Raw genomic sequence first — 23,395 nt, 5'->3', positions numbered from 1 at the left:
TGCTCTTGATCAAGTCATTTAACATCTTCAAGGTCTGTAAGATAGAAATAAAAGTATCTGCCTACTACCTCAAATCTTACTTAGAACAAGATAATAAATCAATAACATAACTACAAAGCTGTATTGCTATAGAGTTTGAAAATGTATGAAAATCCTAATCTAGACTTCCTTTAGAGTAAGCAGTTTTTATTATTATTCTGAGTCTTTGCTCAACATTTCCTCACTTGGAATATTTGTCTCTTTAACCTAAAGCTTAAGCATCACACAAAGCCCAATTCTAAGGGCACCTTCCTAAAGAAAACTCCCTCTACTATTCTAATCAAAATGTTCCATTCTGTTCTATAGTTTAGTGGTAAAATGGATGGGTTGAAGTTAAATTCCCAATTCTATCAATTTCTAACAATATGACCATGGACAAATTGCTACCCACCATCCCAATGTTCTCATTTCCAATATGGATAGTGACACCAACTCTAACTGGCTTATTATCCAATATAAAAAAATAAATAAATAAATTTTTACAACATATAATATTCTCTACACAGGGCAGCAGTCCTCATAAAAGTATAAGATCAAACAAAAAGACTTTTCTTCCCTTGGAAAAATCAGGTAATATAGCACTGGTAGATAAAAGGTGGGTGCAGTATGCCTCAGTATAGAACAGAGATGGGTCACTTATTGCTCAGAAAAACACCTGAGAAATATTTAAAAATCAAATCTTACTTAGATGTTTCATTTTGTATGATAATAGCTGTTTCAATATATTAAAAATTATTTTGTCTCAAGAAGAATAAAATGGCTAGGATGAGTCCAGGATGAGTATGGGATTGAGTAAAGGGGATAAGTCAAAGACAGCTGCATAGAACTGAGCTGCAAAAGAAAATGTTCCTGAGATTCGCCTTTGCATAGTTTCCAGTGTGTACACAGCTGGGTAGAAACTTATAGAAGCTACTCAGAGTTAAAAACACATAGCAGATATCCAATGAAAGAGAAGAGGCAGAAAAAGCAAGAGGTAGAAGGAGGTTAAGGCAGGTAGAAGAAGTTTCATTATCCTCACAAGGGCTAATTTCTCTATGTGTTGCCCAAACAGTATATTAAAATTTTTACTAGTAGTTAAATCGTATGTATGAGAAAATTTGCTTCTTTGTCTTTCTAATTGTGCCTCTTTACACCACACCTTTCTAGACTGTGTCAGCACTTAGTCCTCTCTCAGTATTACCTTTACCCCTCAAACACTGTGGAAAATCCATACCAAGTAATTTCTCTTTTCCATTCAGTTTCTCAAACAAATAATCCAGAAATGAAAATAATTTTTAAAAGAACTGCTCTCATTTTAATGTCAATGGGGAGTTCTGATAAGCCATTTATGAATACAGATAGCAATATAATATTTCCCTACAGTAGTTTTAACAAGGACTCCCCTAATTTTCTTTGCATTTTCTGGTCCAACCAAAATATCCATCAAAGAGGAGGGAAGTAGAGTATAGGATGGGTGAGCACAACTAAACCGTGATGTATTTGTGTATGAAAATGTCACAGTGAAGTCCATTAGCTTATACAATTAATATAGTTGAATAAATATATTCATGGAAAAGATATCAAGTAACAGCAATAATGAAAATACATTCGTGTAGTATATAGTAATAATGACATGATTACCCTATATTTACATAGTGTTTTTGTAGAATCCTTTCTCATTTAATATTTGATCTGAATTCTCAGGGAAAAATGATGAAATTGGGAGGAAATTCCATTTTTACCATATATTTTAAACAATTTAATTTTATAGAGTAATATATACAGTATAATTATATATATATATAATTTCATTCTAATCAGAACACGTAGTTTTCTCTCTACTTTATAGACAAGTGAGACTAAGATTTTAAAGGTCTTTCCACAAAATTCTTTTTTTTTTTTAATTTTTATTTAAGGAGAAAAGAAAAGAAAGAAAAAAAACAGTGAAGGGGTACAAGTTATACAGGTTTACAGAATAAAAAAATGCGCAGTAGGAAATCACTAGTTAATGGATTACATATTGCCATCTTAGAAATAATTGTTCAAGTCACAAAATTAAACCTTGTAGAGTGGACATTCCAACAATGATACTGCAAACAGTTCTGTTCAATGATCCAATAAAACTCTGTGATATCATTTTCTATCTTATACTTTTAAATATACATGCAGTTATATAGTTTAGAGCACTTTCTTTTCCTCTCTTTTGTACAGTGACTATTACACATTTTGGGTTTCATTGCTCCCACAGTTCTTGTTGCTTTTTTGGAAGAGAGTAAAACCAAATGTGACATAACAGAACAGAATCGGTCAAGTCAAAAGGGTGGACATAATAGATAATATAAAAAACATAATACAAGGTGATCAACAATGGTTACCATAATGCCTCCCGCTATTTCTAATAGAATTGCCTATATCATTAGTTGTAATACAATTGAACAAAACCGTAAAGAATAAAACCGACAAAACCAAAACATTGGAGATATTGTAGGTCTTCAAAAGTAGATAAAAGTCAACGAGAATGGGCGTTATAATGAATCTCATTATCTTCTCAGCTGATGCCTAAACTTTCGAACCTGATACTATCCAGCAAAACAGAATATAGGAACCTCAGTCAAAAACAAGATGGTGAGAGTAATACAGGGCTTCAAATCGAGATAATAGAAAGTCAAAGTGGGTTACTATATTATATCCTGCTATATTTTTCCCTGTAATTAAATGGATAAAAATAAAAAAGTAAATAATGGAGTGGAGATTGAGAAAAAAAGAGGGCATAACAGCGAAACAGGGCAGATCAAAACATAACCATTTAAGCAGAATAGTGTTTCACCACCAGCTAATCCTGACCCAAAAATGGTTACCATATTGACTCCCTCCCTGAAGTCCTTGAGTACAACTTCATATACTGTAGCATTAAGTATATCAAAACAATGTAAATCCATTTAAGAGAATGACAGCATTATAGAGTATTTAGAATCGACTAACAGAAAATGAACAATGGTCTCTGTATAATCTCCTTGTCTTTAAAAGGTTTTTTCTTATACTATCGTACATAACAAAATCCAATAAGCTACAACCTGTTTAGACCATTGGAGACAGAAGAACAAAAGCTAGATGAGACTTCAAAACAAGATGGTACTAAATCAGCATTACCTATTAAGATGTCATTTTCTCCAAAAAAAGCTGTTCCTATCATCCAATCTTCTCTGTCTCATTTCTGTTGAGCTCTTTTTCTGTCAGTATCTGTCAGTTTGTCTTCTTCGTTTTGTTCTCTGCTCTATTCGTTGTGGCCTCCCCGCCCCTATTTCTGGGTTCTTTGTATTTTTCTTTTTTTAGAATATCCTGCAATACTTTCTGTAGGGTTGAATTGGTGGTTGCAAATTCCCCCAGTTCCTCTTTATCTTGGAAGCACCTCGTTTTTCCATCAATTTCCAGGGACAGTTGTGCAGGATATCTCAATCTTGGCTGTAGATTATTATCTTTCAAAGCTTGAATTATTTCTCCCCATGCTCTTCGTGATTTGATGGTTTGTGAAGAGAAATCTGCTGTAATTTTGATGGGTCTTCCCTTGTAAGTGATCTGTTTCTTGTCTCTTACAGCTTTTAATATTCTGTTCTTGTATTGAATTTCTGGAATTTTTATTATTATATGTCTGGGTGTTTCTCTGTTAGGGTTGTAGGTAGCTGGGGTCCTGTATGCCTCATACATTTGAGTATCTTTACCTTTTGCTAAATTAGGAAAATTCTCCTGGATTATTTCTGTGAGTAGCTTTTGTAGTTCACTTGTTTGTGTCCCTACTTCTTCTTTTATGTTCTTAATCCTTAAGTTATGGCTCCTCTTATCATCTTCTTGTCTTTGTATTATTGCTGTGTGTTTCTTTGTTATTTTTAAGAAGTTTTTCATTTCATTCTCCCATGTTTCAAGTCTGCCCTCCAATTCAGATAGTCTGTCCTTAGTTTCTTTCAAGCTGTTATGCCAGTCTTGGGTAGACTTCTTGATTTCTTGATAGTCCCTTTGCACCTGCTTCACATTCTCCATGCTTTCTCTGTTTTCTCCATCAAGCAATTCTCCCCTCTTTTTCTGTTCTTCCACTCCACCATCTGCTTTTTCCTGGGTGGTGCTTAGCATTTCTCTAACTATTCTGCATACTTCTAGCTTCAGGTCATTGATAACTTCATTCCTGAATTGGTCTATGAGGCTCTCTAAATGGCGCTTAATGTATATTGGTACAGTGTCCACTATTGCCTGATTCTCAGGATTGGGGGTCGAGGAGCCTTTTTTGTTGCTTCCCTTCCCCATATTTTCTGTTCCTTATGAAATGTAATCTTACACAGGAGGCCCGGCTTCCCTGCCTGTCAGCCACAGCTTGATCAAATTGCGCTGGCTAGTTGTTCCAGCTCACCGCTGCGCCCCAGGGAGTTGCGGAGGAGGCAGCCTACGCGGAAGTCGGTCGCTCCTCCGGGCCACCGTCAGGCTCTGGGATCTGGGCTAGGCCAGCCTAGGGGGTCCGCGAGCAGCGTCCCTCCGGCCAGGCACCTTTCACCAATCCCGTCTGAGAGGGAACCGTGCGGCTGCAGTTGCCGCCGCGCCCTGCTCTTACAGGACTGCCCGCGCCCAGAAAATCCTCCGCTGGAGTCAGACTGCAGTAGGGAGTCAGTTCCTCGCTCACCTCGCCTCCAGTCAGCCTTCCTTCCTGTCCGTCGCGTTTCCGACTCCGCTCCCGAGCTCGGCGGTCGCGTCTCTCCTTGCTGAGCCGCTGTGGAGGTAGCCGGCCACCGCGCGGCGGGAAATCCAAACCGCGGTTTCCAATGGCGCGGAGTCGAGCCTCCACACCGAGATTTTCTGTTCCTATTTTAGCGCCAGGACTGTATTCCAAGTTGGATTCTCTCAGCCCAGTTTGTTCCTGAGTCAGCAGAGCATATCTCTACTGGTTCGTATCTCCTTAGTCCGCATCATTCCTGGCCTCTGAGCCGAGCCTTTAGAGAGCGTTCAGTAGTTGCTGTTGTCTGTCCGCCATGTTCTCCAGAGTCTCCACAAAATTCTTATCAATATAGCTGCTATTTATGCAGTGCTTTTACTAGGTTCTAGAATTTTAAAAATACTTGCTTTATATTTTATTGATTCTTCACAAAAACTTCATGGGATATAGGCTATTATCACTTTAACATTTTACGAACAAAGGAATTGAAGTTTGGAATGCTTAAATAATTTATCCAAGAATATGTAACTATCAAAAGATAAAAAACACAAGGTTCTTAAAAGATTCTTGATTGTCTTCTTTGCCAGCTGCCTCCTCTGTGACCCAGTGCTGTTACTGTAACACTGTAATCTTACTCAGTAGTTGTTCAGTAATATAAAAATACTTTTGTTTACCAAGTTACAATCACAGATTTCAGCTGGACAGCCCAAACTCTAAGGAAAAAATAAACCATGTAAATACTTAAGCAGAAATGGGATATTATGGATGCAAGTTTTTGTGTCCCTTTCTTGCACAAAATTAACCATCATGGATAGTTAAAAATCAGTTAATATAGCATTGCTAAATAGAAAGAGGGTGAAATATATCTCAGTATAGAATAGTGAGAGTCACTTGTTGCTCCAAAAAACAATAGAATTTTTAAAAAGTCAAATCTTAGATTACATGCTTCATTTAAAAACATTATAAGAGAAGACATTTCTTGGTTCTGTTTCTGAAATAAAGACTGAGTGACTAATTGCTATCCTATTTCACAACATCACTGTCATCAGCACAACACAGAATACCTCTATAATGATTCTGCTGCTGTCCTTTAATGATATCAGAAACATTACAGATTAAAATCATATGTGGTTTGGAGAGGATGCAAATTTACATGTTCCAAAATCGTCATATAAATAAAAGTTTAAACTAAGTAGTAGAATTTTATCACACATATGCTAAGAAATTGAGAACACAAGATTTTTTTCCTCCAAGCATCACATATACACGAAAAATTGAGAACAGAAGATCTTTTCTTGCAAGCCTCTCAGATGAAATTTCAAGAAGTAGTAGATAAAAGACATTTAAGACTTTCCCAAGCTGGGGCTGGAGATTTAGCTCAGTGGTATAAGTGCCTATATGGCAACTTTGTTTCTTGTTTCTTTTTTCTTTTTTTTTTTTCTTTGACACCATGTTTCACTATACAGTTCAGGCTGGCCTTGAACTCAGTTTGTAACCTAGAATGGCCTCAAACTCACAGCAAACAACCTGCCTCAGCCTCCCAAGTGCTGGGATTACAGGCATGCGTCATTAACCCAGCCTATAACACTTTCTCTCAAGATTTAAAAAAAGTCTAAAACTTTGACAGCTAGATCTATTAAAATGGTGTACTATTATATACTATTGAAACCATATCAAAAGTTTATGTTGAAAACGCATCTTATTTCAAGGGAGACAGAAAAAAAAAAATCACTTGGAGGCACCTTACAGAGACTCCATAGGATCCAAAGTCACGACTCCTCTACTTTTGCTATTAACCACAATACAAAACTAAATATGAAGCTACAGTGAAGAAGTCTATGGAGTGAAGCAGAGGTACGCGAAAATAAAATATTTACATTTATTAAAACAGGAGAATCTCAACTCCTGTCTGGATTCTGAAATTAACTCATTTTTATGCTCAAAATTTTCCAATGACTTGCCACTTCTGAGTAAAATCTTCCCAAAATTTGTTACCATTGTAGTTATCTGTCTCTAGTTATCTCTTTGAGCTCACCTTCTATTTTTCTTCCTTTGTTCTCTCAACTGCACAGGAACAGGTCTGCCCCATTATTCTTAAATTCACTAGCATATTCCCACACCTGGAATGGTCTTCTTCAAGAAAAATCTCATGACTAATTCCTTCACCCCATCAAAGTACTTGCTCAAATATCCTCTTGCTAATGAAGTCTACTCTGAACACTCCATTAAATCTCAGTCCCCTGCGATTAGCACTACCAATTCCATTTGAGATCTGTTTTTCCCATGGCAGCCATCACTTATTAATATACTCTACACTTCAATTAATTTTGATGAATACTTGTTGATCTCTTCCATTAGAATATTTGTCCAAACAGGGAAAAATTGCTGTTTTGCCTCCTATATATAGCCTATTATGTGAACCATGTTACATACTCAGTAAATATTGGAAGAATAAGTTAATGAATTAATAATGTTATCCTCACTAACCACTGAGGTTCAGTGAATCGGCCAGAATATAACAATCTTTGTTAACTGTATTATGTAAAAAAGAACCCAACAATGAGTATGGACAGTTTAACAACATCTTTAGTCAGGGATTTTCAACTAAGTGTTGCAAAATTGGCTGAAAATAACAGGAATTCTTTCCTGCTGTTGGGCTATCTACCAATATTAAGAGATTTCCTATTCCCTAATAAATTCTAATTTCAAAAGAATAGTCTTTTTCTTGGTAGGTAATTAGGATTAAACAGAGAAGATGATGCTGGTATTTTCCTGTCTTCAAGAACATTTATATGGATATACGTATAGGAATGAGAAGAAAGAAACAAAAAGACATTTTATCTTCCTCTCCTTGGAAAGTAGTAATATGGCAAGTTCAACCTGTCAAAAAAGGGTTTAAATAAGTTAAGGGAAGCAACCAATTAGCAATCAATTAGAATAATGTAAAGCATTTTCTAAATTTTTTTGCATTCTTGATCTACCAGTTGCTCTTCTTCTCCATTTAGGAGAATGGTTATGAAGAATTACTCCAAGAGATAACTCCTGTAATAGAAAGGGACCTAAACTAAATCAACCATCATCACATTATACATAGGCTTATGGAGAAATAATAATAATAACAATGTACACACAGAGGAATAAATTGGGAGTATTTCAGAGAAAGTTTTTCTTGTTTTTTGTTTTTTTGTTTTGTTTTAATCAATTTTAGAAGAGCTAAGAGATCAGAAAGAGCCAGAGGAGAAGCAATAGGGACAGACCATTTAGAATAGTATGTAGGATTAAATAACATGCTATAGATGTTGACTGTTACTATCTGTATTTCTAATTTCAATTTTGTAATAAGTGGTCCTAGTTAAAATGCTAGAGTTCACATTAGCAGATTTTCTCTTAGGAAAAAATTACTATAAACCAAAATAAGATGCCTAAACTACTCAACAAACAAAAAAATGAAGAATAGAGGAAAAACAATAAATAAAATAGATAAAAACAACCTTTTGGCATGAAACTTATATTCTACTGAGAAGGAAAAACAGAAATTCTTGTGGGGATGCCATTTCAGAGCAGCAACAGATCTAAAGGAGTTAACTAACTCCCCCTTGTCACTCAGCTGAGCAACCTCCAGCCTTAGCTTCCTAGCATAATAGGAATACAGGCCTTGGCCACCATACCCAGGTTGAATGACTTTAAAAAGAATGAAAAATAAAGTAAAGCTTAAATTTTACTCTAAACCTGCATTTTTAATATAATTGTGAAAATTCACTACATCTTTCCTCCTAATCCAATTCAATTGCTCTTTGACACTTTTCACCTAGAGGTAGTGATTTTATGGAAAAACTCATGATCACAAGTTCAAGCCCATCCTGAGCAACTTAGCAGTTTAGTGAAACAGTATCTCAAAAGAAAATTAAAAAGAACTGGGTATATAACTCAGTTGGAAGGCCCTGGTTTCAATTTTTCAGTACTGAAAACAAAACTCTGATTAAGGGTTATCTGTATATTATCATTTTATCTTTATAGCAAATTTTCCTTGTGAGCCAGATACTAAAATTCAAATTACAGTATATTTGCTACTCTCAAAAGAGTAAATCTTTCTGTATCTGTTGCAGAATAATAGAATGAGTTATTAATGATACCCTGATTGCCCCTTTTTGAACTGCTGTGTGGTAGGGGGTACTGCAAGAATCACAAAGGGGCAGAAGAACAGAAGACACAGACATCATTTGCTGGTTTTTAAATACAAAAGCAACAGTCCAGGTGAAAGACTAGAAAATTTATAAGAATGCATTCAGTGGGACTATGTTTCTTCTCAACCATTCTGTGGGGCTATGTTCTCCTTGTGAAGAAAAAACACTCTTGGTAAGAAAACAGAAAAACATAACAAAAAATGGAAAGGAAACTTTGCATCTTTCCTCAACTCTAACACTTTTCAGAAGTTCGTTGGTGTCAGTAAGGCACAGAAGCATACAGCAAAAACAACGGTCAAAGAATAGCTGTGTAGAAGGTCCTAAGTTGCCATTATACCTCAAGAATGGGAAAGCAGATAGATATCCATTTTGCTGCTCATTTTTACTTATATATCCACAACACAAACAGATGGAGATTTTTTTTTTAGGTTGTGATGCTTTGTGTTTGAGTAAGCAGATGGTAAAGTACTCTTTGAAACCAGAAAGAGGCAAAAGATTGAAGTGTCAAATACCAACATGAAGACATGGTTTCCAAAAATCAGAAAGAAGAGGACTTATCTCAGAGTGACTGCTATTTAATAACCATAATGCTTCCCCACGCCTCCCCTCACCACACCCAAGTCATTCAGTCCACCAATAATCACAAAGCCTTCATGCACCGCAAGGAATGATCTTCAACAGAGAGATGCACAGTATTACATGTCACTACTTTCACTGGGATGCTAAAGCAGAATATATGCGCTAAGTGACTGTTTCCTCTGAGAAGGAAGAATGATCGGAGGAAAATAGAGAGCTAAGTGTGTAGTGCAGAAATGCTTTGAGAAAACCCAGAATTGGTAAAATTAATATTTTTTGCCTCTAAATATATTCAAGGCTTAATACTAAAATCAGGATGATTTCTAGAAAATTAAAGTTGAGGACTCCATGAATTATCACAGTTCTTTAAGATTATTCTGTACCTTATACTGTAGTAGGCTCTACCCTTGTGAGTTGCAAGCAATCAAAGAAAAAAGAGATTTACTATTGTTGCTCTTATAGAGTTTACATACTCTTTATGGCTGATTTATTTAAATAAAATCAGTGGAGAGGTCACAAGTGAGAATTAAAAACACCAATAGTAAGCATTAGTACTACATCATCAAAATCTAGCCAGGCTGTTGCTTCACTTATTCTTACCTTTTCTGGTTATGAGCTTTGTTTTGGCATAGTTTCTCAGTTTCTATACTCTATTTAATTTATGTAGCAGTCTTTTTGGTTTGGTTTGTTTCATTTTGTTTTGTCTTAGATTCTCTTTCTAAACATTGCCTTGGGAAGCCAAACCCTATGGGCAGGATCCTCAATTGACCTGATCCCACATAAGAAACACTTGCTTTCCCCTGTGCCCATCTTCAGTGAGAATAACCAGCCAGAACCATTCCTTTGTGTCGTACAGTCAATTAAAGGACAACAAGCAGACTCAATTAAGAAGTTAACAAGCAGACTCAATTAAGAGTAGACTTAGTGTGTGATCCTCTCTAACATTTAAAAGACAAGTAAATATTCAAAGCATCGCCAGCTAAGGATTTTGTAGGGAGAGATTTCACATGAGAAAAGTCCATTACGTTAGCTTTGTTTTTTAATATCAGTTTTGGCAATGAAAAACAAATGAGTATCAAAAAGTGTAATATTGATTGCATTTGTTTTCTCAGCACTTATATGTGTTTCACAGATATCTTCACAAATGAATTAAAAGCTCTATTTTATATAGATTAAGTCAAATTTTTATTCAGATAACTACTAGTAAACACTCTTAACATTTTAAAATTGTTCTGTCTCACCGATATGTTTGAAAACCAAAAGCATTACATGTCATTAGTTCATCCAACATCTTTGTCCATAAGGAAATTCATGTGTAATAAGATTGCATAAATTATTTAAATGAAAAATATGAAATGTATGAAATGAAAAAGCGACACAAACTGCTGTGATATTCAGTAAAAACATGAGTTAAGAATATGAACTAACTTGCATAAAAATAAATTCAAATTGCCAACAGATATATGAAACAATGTTAAAATTTAATAATCTCAGAACAAGAAATTAAATGAAAAGTCACTATGCAGATTAAATTGATCAAAATTAAAGGCTATAAAACCTATTGCTGCCATAAATGTGAGGTTAAAAACTACAACTACATGTGTTGCAGTGAAATGTGAAAAGTGAAATAAGTCTGGAAAATTTATTCAAATTAAACATATGCAGAGTCAACAATGCCACCTCTGAGAATTTACTTACAGAACAAATATAGACTTAGCTTGGGTAGGGATGATTGCAGCATTAATCATAGTGGCAGAAAACTACAGACAGAGTAAATTCCCACCAAGAAAAGTCATTATATAAATTATGATATACACACACTGCGAAATTATACACTCATCAAAAGAACTAATTAAAGCTATATCAGACAACTTGAAAAAATATGCACATAATGTGAACTTTTCTTAGAAATAATGATACTCCAAATTTTGGGTACATATATATGCGTACATGCTCCAGTATGTGCATGCATATAAAAAACAATATGTGTGTAGAGTTTATATGTGAATACAGATCATGTGACCATAAAAGGAAGAAGCACATCAAACTGTCAACAAGGGTTATATTATATGTAGAGAGATCAGAACTAGTGAGAAGTAAAAGAGGAAGCACTCAAAAGTGAAAAAAATTTAAACAATTTCCTTTAGAATACAATATATATTTTATCCTCTATGCATACATGAAAATCATGCAAATGTATAGAACTATGCATCTAGAAATTGAATTTAAAAAGTATTTGAGAATTGTAAATGGGAAAATGTCAAGGCAATAAAAGTTGAGGAAAACACCAGAAGACTACTTAAGTAATCTTAAAAATGAAGAATGGCAAACGAAGCAAGTAATAAATAAAATAAAACAATTAATAGATGTTATTGCACATATTGATTGATATCAGAAGCATTATAAGCAAAAGTAATATTAATCAATTATGATAACACAATAGCATATTTCCTTAAAAAAGTGTTCTTACAAAACAGTAAGAATTCTAGCACCACTTTGAAGAATGAACAAAGAGGTTGCTGAATCACCGAAAGAAATACAGATAGCCAGTAACTCAGTTCCGTAGTGAACAATTTTAATATAAAAGATTAAGCCAAAAACTTCATTAATTTGACAAAATGTTCTAAATTATAAATCATGTAATTTGACTATAAGCAGATTTGCCTTTTCAAACACTGCTACTGCTAATAGCACCTATCTGCTAAGTATTATTTTAACCTGTAGTGAGTCTTAAAAGTATCAATATCTTTGGACTCAATAGTATCATTCATAGAATCAACCCTTATGAAACAATCACAAAAAGGTATATTTATGAATATCCCTTATAGCATTACTCCTAGCAGAAAATTTGACATGGCCTAAATGTTGAATGGAAAATTGTCTACATAAGTTCAAAGTGATGGAATAGTCATTATAATGGTTTTTAAATGTTTAATAAGATATGAGTATTTAGGCTTCAATTTGCCTGACCTTTTGGTAACTGTTAATTCCTACAGTAATCTCAAAATTTTATGATTCCATAGTCCTATTTATAAAAATTATTTTAGGATACAAATCTAATAAATTTATATCCATTTAAGTGCATATACATTGTGATTAATGTAATTTAATGTTAGAAATTATGCAAACACTAGAAATTGAAGAATTCAAATGAAAGCAATTCAAAAGTAATAAGAAGTAGAAACAAGAGATCTATTGTTTTGTACCTGCTCTCCAATAGGTCATTTTATTCATGCTCTAGGATGAATGTGCCTGCTGTAGAAACCACATTAGACCACCTTTTCCAATAATATCACTATTCATCTTCAATCCTCTGTTGCAAACAGAACTATATTTTGAAAGTTCAGAATTCTTTAGATTGAACTCAAACTATAACAATAGGAATGTATAATGTAAAGAATTGTGTCCAACAAAAAACATTCTATCTTTCCCATGTCGTCTTATAGCTCTCAGCAAAATCTAGATTTTTATGCGTGAAAATTACACACAGTGTAAAATAATTACATTACTATTACTTTTACTAATTATTGACAACAACTACTACCACTATTGCCACCACCACTGTGTTGTCTGTACATCCTAATGTCACTCAGTGCTTTGGTAAACTTTAGTAGGATACCTTTGCAGATTTGTGAAGACTATCCTGGCATGGAGAAAGAATAGATGTCTTCTCCCATTTTTGTACAACTTGATTGGCTTCTTCTATTTTCTGCTCACAACTCTTTTGAGAATTCAATAATGTCACCTCATAAAATTCTTGAATATCTGTAAAGAAAATGTAAGGAAGGAATGAAAATGTCATGTAATATTCACAAATAATTTCTGCATATATATGTACATATAAGATGTAAATGGAATATACTACTGATTAAAAGAATCAAAAAATATGCAGTGCAAGATAAAACAAGTATAATAGAAAACATTCTGAAAATTGACTTTTTAACTGCATGGAAATGTTTGTAGCAACTTATGTCTTATAATCTAAAATGTCCCCAAATTCTCATGTGTTCAAAGATGAGACCTTGTTAGAAGGGGCAAATCACTAACGGCAAGACTTGGAATGCTGATTCTTGTCTCTGTTTCTTCTCTCTCTGCTTCCTGGTTGCCATCCATTGGGAAGTTGTCCTCCATCAGACAATTCCACCTTGCCATATTGCCTTCGTGCCAACTGATTTTGGACTGCACCCACTGAAAACTGTAGGCCAAATATAACTCTTCTCCTTTAAGCTGTAGGTGTCAGGTATTTTTCCCCAGCAACACAAAAGTAACAATATACTGCCTTTTTCATAATTGCAAAAATTGAAAGCAATCAAGATATCCTCCATTAGTAAACTGATACACAGTAATAAATCCTAAAGTGAAATAGTGTTCAGTAATAAGAAAGAATTATCTATTAAACAATGTAAAACGTGGGTAAATTTCAAGTGCATAATGCCAAATGAAATGTCAACAAGAAAACAATACATGCTGTAAAATCCATCTATATCACATCTGGAAAAAGTAAAACTAAAATAAAAACAATCAGTGGTCGTCAGATGTCTAGGAAAAGGAAGAAAGACTAAATAGGTGAACCTTAAGTGATGACAAATACTCTCTAATGATATATAATGGAAGGCATACAACATGGAATATTTATTTAAAAGTCTTAGAAACTGTCACAGTCCAGAAGAGCTCAAGAAGACATAATGACTAAACATAAGATGCCAGCATAGATGGACTCCTGAAACCAAAAAGGGACATTCACTGAAAATTGAAGAAATTCGAATGTAACACTGACTTCAGTTCATAACAATATACTGAATTATCATTATTATTGCAACAATACTAATTTAAGATGCTAATAATAAGGTCAATATAATGGTAGATTTATGGGAAATCTCTGTTCAACTTCAGAGTTTTTCTATAAATATAAAAAACTTAAAAATAAAAAATTTATTTTTAAAATTGCCTTTTTAAAAAGACACTGCACAATCACTCTTAGACACCTGAACAGAGAATATTCCCAAATGCATTTTACTCGTAATGCAATTTTACTCATAAATGCTTGTAAATGCATTTTAAATTTAGTATATAAATAGGATTAAATACTCCACAAAGTTAAATGTTGTAACATTTTAAGAAAAGGTGATTTTGAGGACACCTCATAACCTTGAGGAAGAATAAACGTTCTGAAAATCAACTCAGCACTGTATAGAACGATGAGGAATTACAGGCATTACAGCAGCAGCATAGCAGAATGTGGTTTAGTATACACACACACACACACACACACACACACACACCCTCAGCTGATACCACAGCAGCTTCAAGGTTAGAATAATTAAAGTGGACAGACAATAGCAGGCAGAGGTATGATTATTATGAAGGCAACCAGCAATGGCAATATTGCCTCAGCCTGCTGGACCTCAGACTCCTTGAACTTCACATTGAGTCAAGACCTTTAAGAGAGACTAAAATGATTTTGTCAGTGGCTCTACCACAGCTACTAGCAGAGGCAAAAGTAAAACAAATTTACAGGAAATCTACTCTAGGTTAGGCCCATGTATAGAAATGAGCTATGATCACAATTTAACCAAAACAATAAATGTTATTATGAATGAAATTCAGGAAAAAAAGACAAAAAATAACAATTTGATTTATCATTGATTTTGGAATTATCTGATGTAGGATACAAGAGCTATATATAATAGCATTAAAGGAATAATAGTTACAGTCATATAGATGAGCAATAACAAGGACTTGAAAAAAAACTAACAGGCAGAAAAGAGGAGGAAAAACAAAATAACTTCCAAAATTTAAAAATATAATTTTTAAAATTTATAAATGGATTAATTGATAAATTCATGGATGGTTAGCAGAATAGGTTGAGACTTACAGATACAGACACATAAACAGATATAGATATGTGGCAAATACAAGGAAATGCTAATGATAAAATCTAGACAGTAAGTGTAGATTACTCTCTGACTTCCTAGTTTGCCATGTGAGTTCTTCCATACATACACACTCTTGTCATTGTAATCTACATGCCATGGAACCTGTATTAGTCAGCTTTTTCATTACTGAGAAAAAAATACCTGATATCAGCAAAAAAAAAATGAGGAGAGATTCTGGCTCATGCTTTCAGGGGTTTAGGCGATGGTCAGTTGGTTCCAAAGCAGAAACATAATGGTGCAAAGATAAGGTGGAGCAAATCTGCTTACTTCACAGCAGCTGGGATACAGAATAGGTTGGATACAAGGCCAACAAGAGTTGTACTTTCCAAAAGTAAACCCCCAGTGATCTATCTTCAAATGGGTACCAGCTTCTAACAGCACATCCAGTTATGAGTATCAGTTAATTAATGCCCCCATGATTTAATCAATTATTCAGGAGTCTCTTAATCCAGTGAAGCTGACAATTAAGATTTACTGACACTACAGTTGAAAGAGGCCTGTAGCCTGTAGTCCTGTACCATGCTCTCGGACCTTAAGAACTGTAAGCTAAATAAACCTTTGTTTTGAGAGAGGAGAGAAGGAGAGAGAGATGCAACACAAGAAAAATGTTTGATATTGTTAGTGATAATGTCAGTGATGTAAGGCTAAATCAAGGACATATAAGAAAGTCCTATATTTTTCTAATACATGTCCTCCAGGAGAAAACAAAGAGAAAAAATAATAGTGTTATTTAAAGATATAATAATAATAATAAAATTTTAAAAGTTATGAATATGCGAATCCACATATCCTCATAGTAGTGTCTTAAAGAGAATCTTTAAAAAACTATTCCAAGACAAGATGTATCAAAATGAAATTGCAGAATACCAAAGGCAAAGAGAAACTCTTAAAGCAATCAGAGAAAGGATATATCAGACTTTTCAATAGCAACAATGGAAGCCAGAAAACTGAAGAATATCTTCAAAATTTTGAAGTAAAATAATATTAGCATAGAATTGTGTTCCTCTGCAAATGATATATCTGACTTTTAAAATACTTGTACCTAGAATATATAACAACTCTCACAGCACTATGAGAAAGCAAGCAATGCATCATAAAAATTGGCAAAAGATCTGAACAGATGCTTCACCAAAGAAAATAGTATATGAGAAATAAACACATGAAAAGATATTCAACATCCTGAGTCATTAGAGAAATGAAAATTACAACCACAAGTGAGATACCACCACATATTTATTAGAATGGCTAAAATTTAAAGGGATGATCACACCAGTTGATAGCAAAGTACAGTAACTGAAATTCTCATATAGTGTAGTGAGAATGGAAAATGACACAGTAACTTTGAAAAAGTTTGGCAGTTTCTTAAAAAGTTTAGAGCTATGACTAACAGACATCCAGCCATCCCTGCCTTAGGTATTTAAGAGGGAAAACAACAGTATTTATACATCCATATGAAAACTAAAATCAGGAAATAACCCAAACATCTATCCTGAGATGAATTAATGAACAAATTGTAATGTATACATACAATGCTACTCACCAATAGAAAGAAACATGACTTTTTACTAATGTTAATATACTTACTGTCTTGATTGTGCTAATAGCATAAATAATCACACATGCTAAATTATGCCCTTCACGTATGCATTAGTTGTCACTTGTGTCTCAAAAACCAAAGAAAAAAGACAAGGTGCAAACTGAAAGAAGATAAATTCACAACATAGATGCAAAGGAATAGATATTAATACTCACAAGCCAAAAGGAAAGAAAAATATGAATAAAACATATTAACACATATTTCATAATAAAAGAAACACATACTATTGATAAGCCTAGGAAAAGATTCTTAGCTTCATTGTGATGATAAATGCAAAGTAACATCATACTATAACCACTTAACAAAAAGAATGAAGTCTAAAAAAATAAAGACCAAAAAAGACATACTATGTGACAACTTTTATTTACTCCTAGCAAGTATGATTTGCTGGAAGGATTTTAGAAAACAATTTGACATTACTTATAAAATTGAACCCTTGTTTCTTCTAGAACTTGTCATTTCTACTACTTTGTATACATACTAGATAAATTCTGTACATATGCACCAGGACCTGAACCAAAATATTCACAGTACCATAGATCATAATACCAAAAATTCAAAAACAATATAATGTTTATTTAAAGGAAAATGGATCGTGATATATCCTTAAAGTGGAATTCAAAAAACAATGAAAATGAATAAACTGCATCATGGAATGACATGAATAAATCTTTGAAATGTAACATTGAATAGAAAAATCATTTTTCAAATAAAAACATCTTACATTTTAAAATGTGCAAAATTGATCTATGTATTTTTAGGGATCCATACGTACATGTAACAAAACAATGAGGCCAAAGTGAAAAAGCACATGAAAATATGCATAGATGTTTCCTGACTTATGACAAAATTATGTCTATATAAACCCACTGAAGTTGAAAAATATCCTAAATCTACAGTGAATTTAATATGTTTGATGTATCAAATATCATAAGCTATTTACACAATAATACATCATATAGTATCAGTTGTTTATTCCCATGATCATGTGGCTGCCCATCAGCTATGATGGTCACTGCTGTCACCAACATTACAAATTATAGTACTACGTATCACTAATATGAAGGAAAAATCAAAATTCTAAAACAAAAGTACAGCCTCTACCGAATATGTATCACAATAAAAAGTTGAAAAATCACAAGTAAAATTGAAAAAAAATCAGAAATTTTACCATCATAACTGGGCACTTCATGTAATTACTTCAGAGGAAAATGCAAACATGGAAATGAGATGAGGGGAGAACATATAGGTAAATGCAAATTAATGGTAATGATCTACATCTACATTTGGTCCTAATTCAGAAATGCTTATTATATTTTTATTAAGCTGCATTTTCAATATAAATTAGAAGTATATATATATTCTATTGTGTATATTAAGCATCAATTTTTAATAGAAAAAAGTTTTAAGTGTTTTGATAATTTTAAATAATTATGCATACTACAACATTACTCTACCCCTAGCAAAAGGTATCTGTGAAATCATATGTGGAAAACATCTAAAAAGGATGGTAAAATCTGTACAGCTATAAATGCCTCCCAGAATTTTTGAATATTTATAAGGATTGGTAAAGTATTAATTCGGTTAACAAAAGTCAGAGGAATAAGGAACAATGATAAAACCCAGTACACAGGTATATTTATACCAGCTAGTCTAAAGAATTAATTGAAAAGAAAAGAAAATACAAATTTCTATAAAGATTTCTGCAGCTATTTATTCTTTAAAATTAATGACTTGTATGATTAAAACAACTTTTGCATATACAGTAAGCTCCCAAACTACATATAAGCTCCAGTCTGGAAGATCATTTGTAAGTTAGAGTTATTTGCAATCTGACAAACTGAGTGTCATACAGTACACATGTGAATCTCTTTTTTTTAACCTATAAAACCACCTTATAGATTATTAATATACATTACTTTTATTAATTTTAATTATTAGAATTGATTATATGGTACAAATAATCATAAAGTTTGTGTTTTAAAATGATGGTATAATTGGGCATGGTGGCTCATGCCTGGAATTCGAGCACTTGCACTCGAGAGGCTAAGGCAGGAGGATCGTTATGAGTTCGAGACCAGCCTAGGCTACAAAGTGAGCTCGAGGCCAACCTGAACTGCAGAGCGAGACCCTGTTTCATAAGGACAAAAAAAAATGATGGTGTAGCTTCTAAATTAATTTGGCTTTCTTTTTTACTAAGACTTGGAGACTAGAGTTTACCTTGACAGCTGACAAAGAAATTTGGTATAATCCTATCTATGAGACCATATTGGCTCCCAAAGTAAGAAGCATATTCAAGGTTACGCCTTTGGATAAAGTATTTTAATTATACATAGGCAGATAAAGAGTTGCTGAGTTTATTTCATTTTATTAGTACATGTTTGCAATCCATGCAGTTTGTAATCATCTTGGGGAGTGGTTAAATGTACATTTTACAGCTTGTTTCTTTTCTTTCCTTCCCCACAGGTTCCAATACCCCCTTTTTCATACATGTTGATACTATTTGTCTTATCTCACATTATGACATATAGTGCTTACATTAATTAGGGTTATCATATTCATTGCACATCTTTATTCTTATTTCTTCTTCCCTTGCTCCTCACCACTTGTTCTAATTCCTTGGACTGCTTCCCTATTTCAAGAGATCCACCCTTGTCCCTTTCTATCAATACCAAATCATTTTTTTTTCTTTGTACTATGCCACACTCAGATGAGAGATACCATTTGGTATTTAAAATTGTGTCTTATTTATTTCACTCAATATTTTATTTTACAGGTGCATCCATACAAATTTTCCACTTTGTAGCTTAGTAATATTCCATTATACAGATACCATACTTTTTAAATCAAATCATCTGTTGATGAGTATACAGACTGTTCCCAGGATTTAGGTATTACAAATCTTTCTAATATAAACATAGTATAAAAGTATCGCTGAGGTACAATGTCCTAATTACTTTGGGGAAGATACCTAGCAGGGGATTGCTGGGTCATGTGGAATTTCTAATTTCAGTTCTTTGAAAAAAATCTTCATACTGATTTCCATAATGATTAAACCACCTGTGAATCTTATACAGTACATCAGTGAAAGCTCACAACTTGAATGTTCATTTAACTCAGGGACTTACTGTAATTAACTTTCAAGATATTTTCCTTTGTATCACTTTTAAAGTTATAAACACTGTTAGATACATTGCATTTGAAAGTCAACAAATATCTAAATGCTGTATATAAAAAGTTATGAAAAACATAGCATATTTACCATTCTCTTGCTGAGGATTCACATCAATAATCTATACTTTGAAAAAATAATGAATATTGGTGGCTTGATCACATTTAGGAAAAAAATCTCATATGGATAGGATTTTTATTTTATTAAACTTGTAAGATTAATTAATTTATACACCTACATATGATTACATACTAAAAGTTCATTTCACACCTTTGTCTTATTTTTTAAATTTTTTAAAATTTTATTTAAAAATTAAAAAATCAAAACAGAAAAAAAGGATAGAAGTAATACAGAATTTCAAAACATAAACAGTAAGAAATCACTAGTTAATAGATTACATATTGTCATCTTAAAAATAATTGTTCAAGTTACAAAATTAAAGCATACAAAGTGGACATTCAAACAGTGAGACTTCCAACAGTTCCGTTCAACGATCCAACAAAAACTTAGTAATATGGTTATCTATCTTACAGACTTAAACATACATGCAGTTTTATTCTTTAGAGCACTTTCTTTTTCTTTCTTTTTTACAATAACAATTACACATTTTGGCTTTTATTACTCCCACAGTTCTTACTACTTTTTTGAAGATAATAAAACTAAATATGACAAAACAAAATAGAGTCGGTCAAAACAAAAGGATGAACACAGTACATGATGTTAAAACAAAACACAAGGTGATCAACAATGATTACCATAATGCCTCTTGCTATCTTCAAAAGAATTGCCCATAACACCAGGTATAATAATACAATTGCACAAAACAGTATAACAAAATCAATAAAAACGGGACAACAAAAAAGTTACTAACCTGACTTGAACCCCAGTATTGCTCTCCCCATCTTGTTCTGTCTGATTATTATATATTCTATTTTGTTTGATAGTATCAAGTTTGAGGGGATAGGCAATCACTTTGAAGGCAATAAGATATACTATGATGCCCAATATGGATTGACTATCATCCTTTTTTTTTTTTTTTGAAGTCCTGTAAGGTCCTCAGTATAGATTTTATTGGTTTTGTTCCGTATTGTTTTGATCAATTCTATTATACCTGATGGTACAGACAACTCAGTTTGAAAATAGCAAGAGGCACAATGGTAACCACTTTTGATCACCTGGTATTCTATTTTTGCATCACGTGCTATGCCCACCCTTCTGTTCTAACTGACTCTGTTTTGCTTAGTCACATTTGTTTTTATTCTCTTCAAAAAAGTAATAAGAATCATGAGAGTAATAAAACCCTAAAAGTCTAATTGTTACTGTAAAAAAGAGGAAAGGAAGGTGGGCTAAGGGATATAACCGCAGGTATGTTCGAGAGTGTAGGACACAAAACCATATAACTGAGATTTTTTTGGATCATTGAACGGAACTGTCTCCAATTCCACTGTATGAATGTTCACTTTATATGCTTTAATTTAGTGATATGGACAACTGTTTCTGAGAAGATAATGTGTAGCCTGTTAACTGGTGATTTTATACTGAATATATTTTTTTCTAGAAATATTGTGTTATTTGTACCCTTTTGCTGCATTGTTTTTTATGTCCTTTCTTTTTTTCTTCTCTCTTTAAATAAAAAAGAAAAGTAAATTTAAAAAACCAATAAAAATAAAATATTGGAGACATTACAGGACTTCAAAAGAAGATAAAAGTCAAACCAGAATGGATATCATAGTGAATCTTATTGTCTTCAAAGTAGTTGCCCTAAGACTTGATGCTATCAAACAAAACAGAATAGAGTAAAATCAGTCAAAACAAGAAAATGAAAGCAAAACAGGGCTTCAAATCAAGTTAATAGTAAATCAAAAATGGTTACAATAATATATCCTGCTATCTTTGAAATAGCTGTCCATGCCATCAAATACAAGAAGACAAACTGGAACAGAATAAAATCAAACTAAACAAAATGATGAAAACAATATGGGTTTCAAATCATGATAAAAGATTAACAATGGCCACTGCCTTCCCTTTTTAGATAATTCTTTCCCCTTTACTTTCACAGGGTGCATCGTACATTTTGCATCCTTCTCACTTCTTTAGTTTTTAGATCAGGGAGGCAACCTGCTATTCACCTAAGTGATTCTGAACCTTTTTATCCCTGAGCATGATCTAAAGTTGTATCCATTTACCTACAAGAGCCTCAAGGTTTTCTTTCTTTAAAGCTGAGTAGTTTTCCATTGTATAAAAGTGTTAATGCTTTCTAGCCAATCTGCAGCTGATGGGCAAGCTACTCCCCACTTTTATCTGGTTCCCAGTCACACAAAGTATTGCTTTCTCATCTTTGACTTTCACTCTATAAATCCTCTTTTGAGTTAATTGCATTTCTTACATAGAGTATATTGATACTGAAGATCCCATGCAGAAGACTAAGGCATTGTAATTGCTCTATCTCCTGATCCACTCTGCCTGTGTTTCTTTTTATTGGTGAATAGAGGCAAACCATATCAGTAATTATAGCCAATCTTCACTGTCTCATCTCTGCTATGTTATTTTTCTACCATTGGTTGTCTACTTTTCCTCTTCATTCCACTCTCTGTCCCATTCAGTGAATCCCCTCTGCTACTGTTCCTGAAAGCATGCTCTCTCTCTCTCTCTCTCTCTCTCTCTCTCTCTCTTGAATGTCCTTCAGTAATTTTTGTAGGGTTGGATTGGTGGTCATGAATTCTTCCAGTTCCCCTTTGTCATGGAAGTATCTTGTTTCTGCATTAATTTTGAGAGACAGTTTTGCAGGATACATCAATTTGGGTTGGAGGTCATTTTCTTTCAGGATTGGAATACCTCACTCCAAACTCTTCTTGATTTGATGGTTCGTGCCGAGAAGTCTGATGTGATTCTGATGGGTTTTCCTTTATAGGTGGTCTGTTTCTTTTCTCTTACAGCCTTTAATATTCTGTTCTTGTGTTGAATTTCTGGGATCTTGATTATTATATGTCTGGGTTAGATCTATTTTGGTTATAGCTGGCTGGAGTTCTGTATGCTTCATATATCTGAATATCATTTCCTTTTCCTATACTTGGAAAGTTCTTTAATTATTTCCATAAATAGCCTTTGTATTTTATTTGTGTTTACTCCTGCTTCTTCACTCAAATTTTTTATTCTTAATTTATAGATTCTCTTGTCATCTTCTAGCCTTTATATTGTTACTTCCTGGTTCCTTGT

At 33.4% G+C, this 23,395-nt stretch overlaps 1 protein-coding gene across 7 annotated transcripts in view; it reads right to left on the bottom strand.

The window, feature by feature from the left end:
- Positions 1-23,395, bottom strand: part of Dlg2 (discs large MAGUK scaffold protein 2) — a 1,893,126-nt gene that overhangs the window by 1,578,052 nt on the left and 291,679 nt on the right. For all 7 annotated transcript variants that reach the window (XM_063256338.1, XM_063256340.1, XM_063256341.1 and 4 more), the window contains exon 3: positions 13,094-13,239. In XM_063256338.1, coding sequence (XP_063112408.1) covers positions 13,094-13,239 — 146 coding nt within the window. The remainder of the gene's footprint in view (positions 1-13,093; positions 13,240-23,395) is intronic.

This window comes from Cavia porcellus, unplaced genomic scaffold (genome assembly GCF_034190915.1).
Source record: "Cavia porcellus strain 051 isolate PalLab524CR breed Dunkin Hartley unplaced genomic scaffold, mCavPor4.1 scaffold_9, whole genome shotgun sequence".
Taxonomy (NCBI): domain Eukaryota; kingdom Metazoa; phylum Chordata; class Mammalia; order Rodentia; family Caviidae; genus Cavia; species Cavia porcellus.
This window is presented reverse-complemented; position numbering and strand designations above follow the sequence as displayed.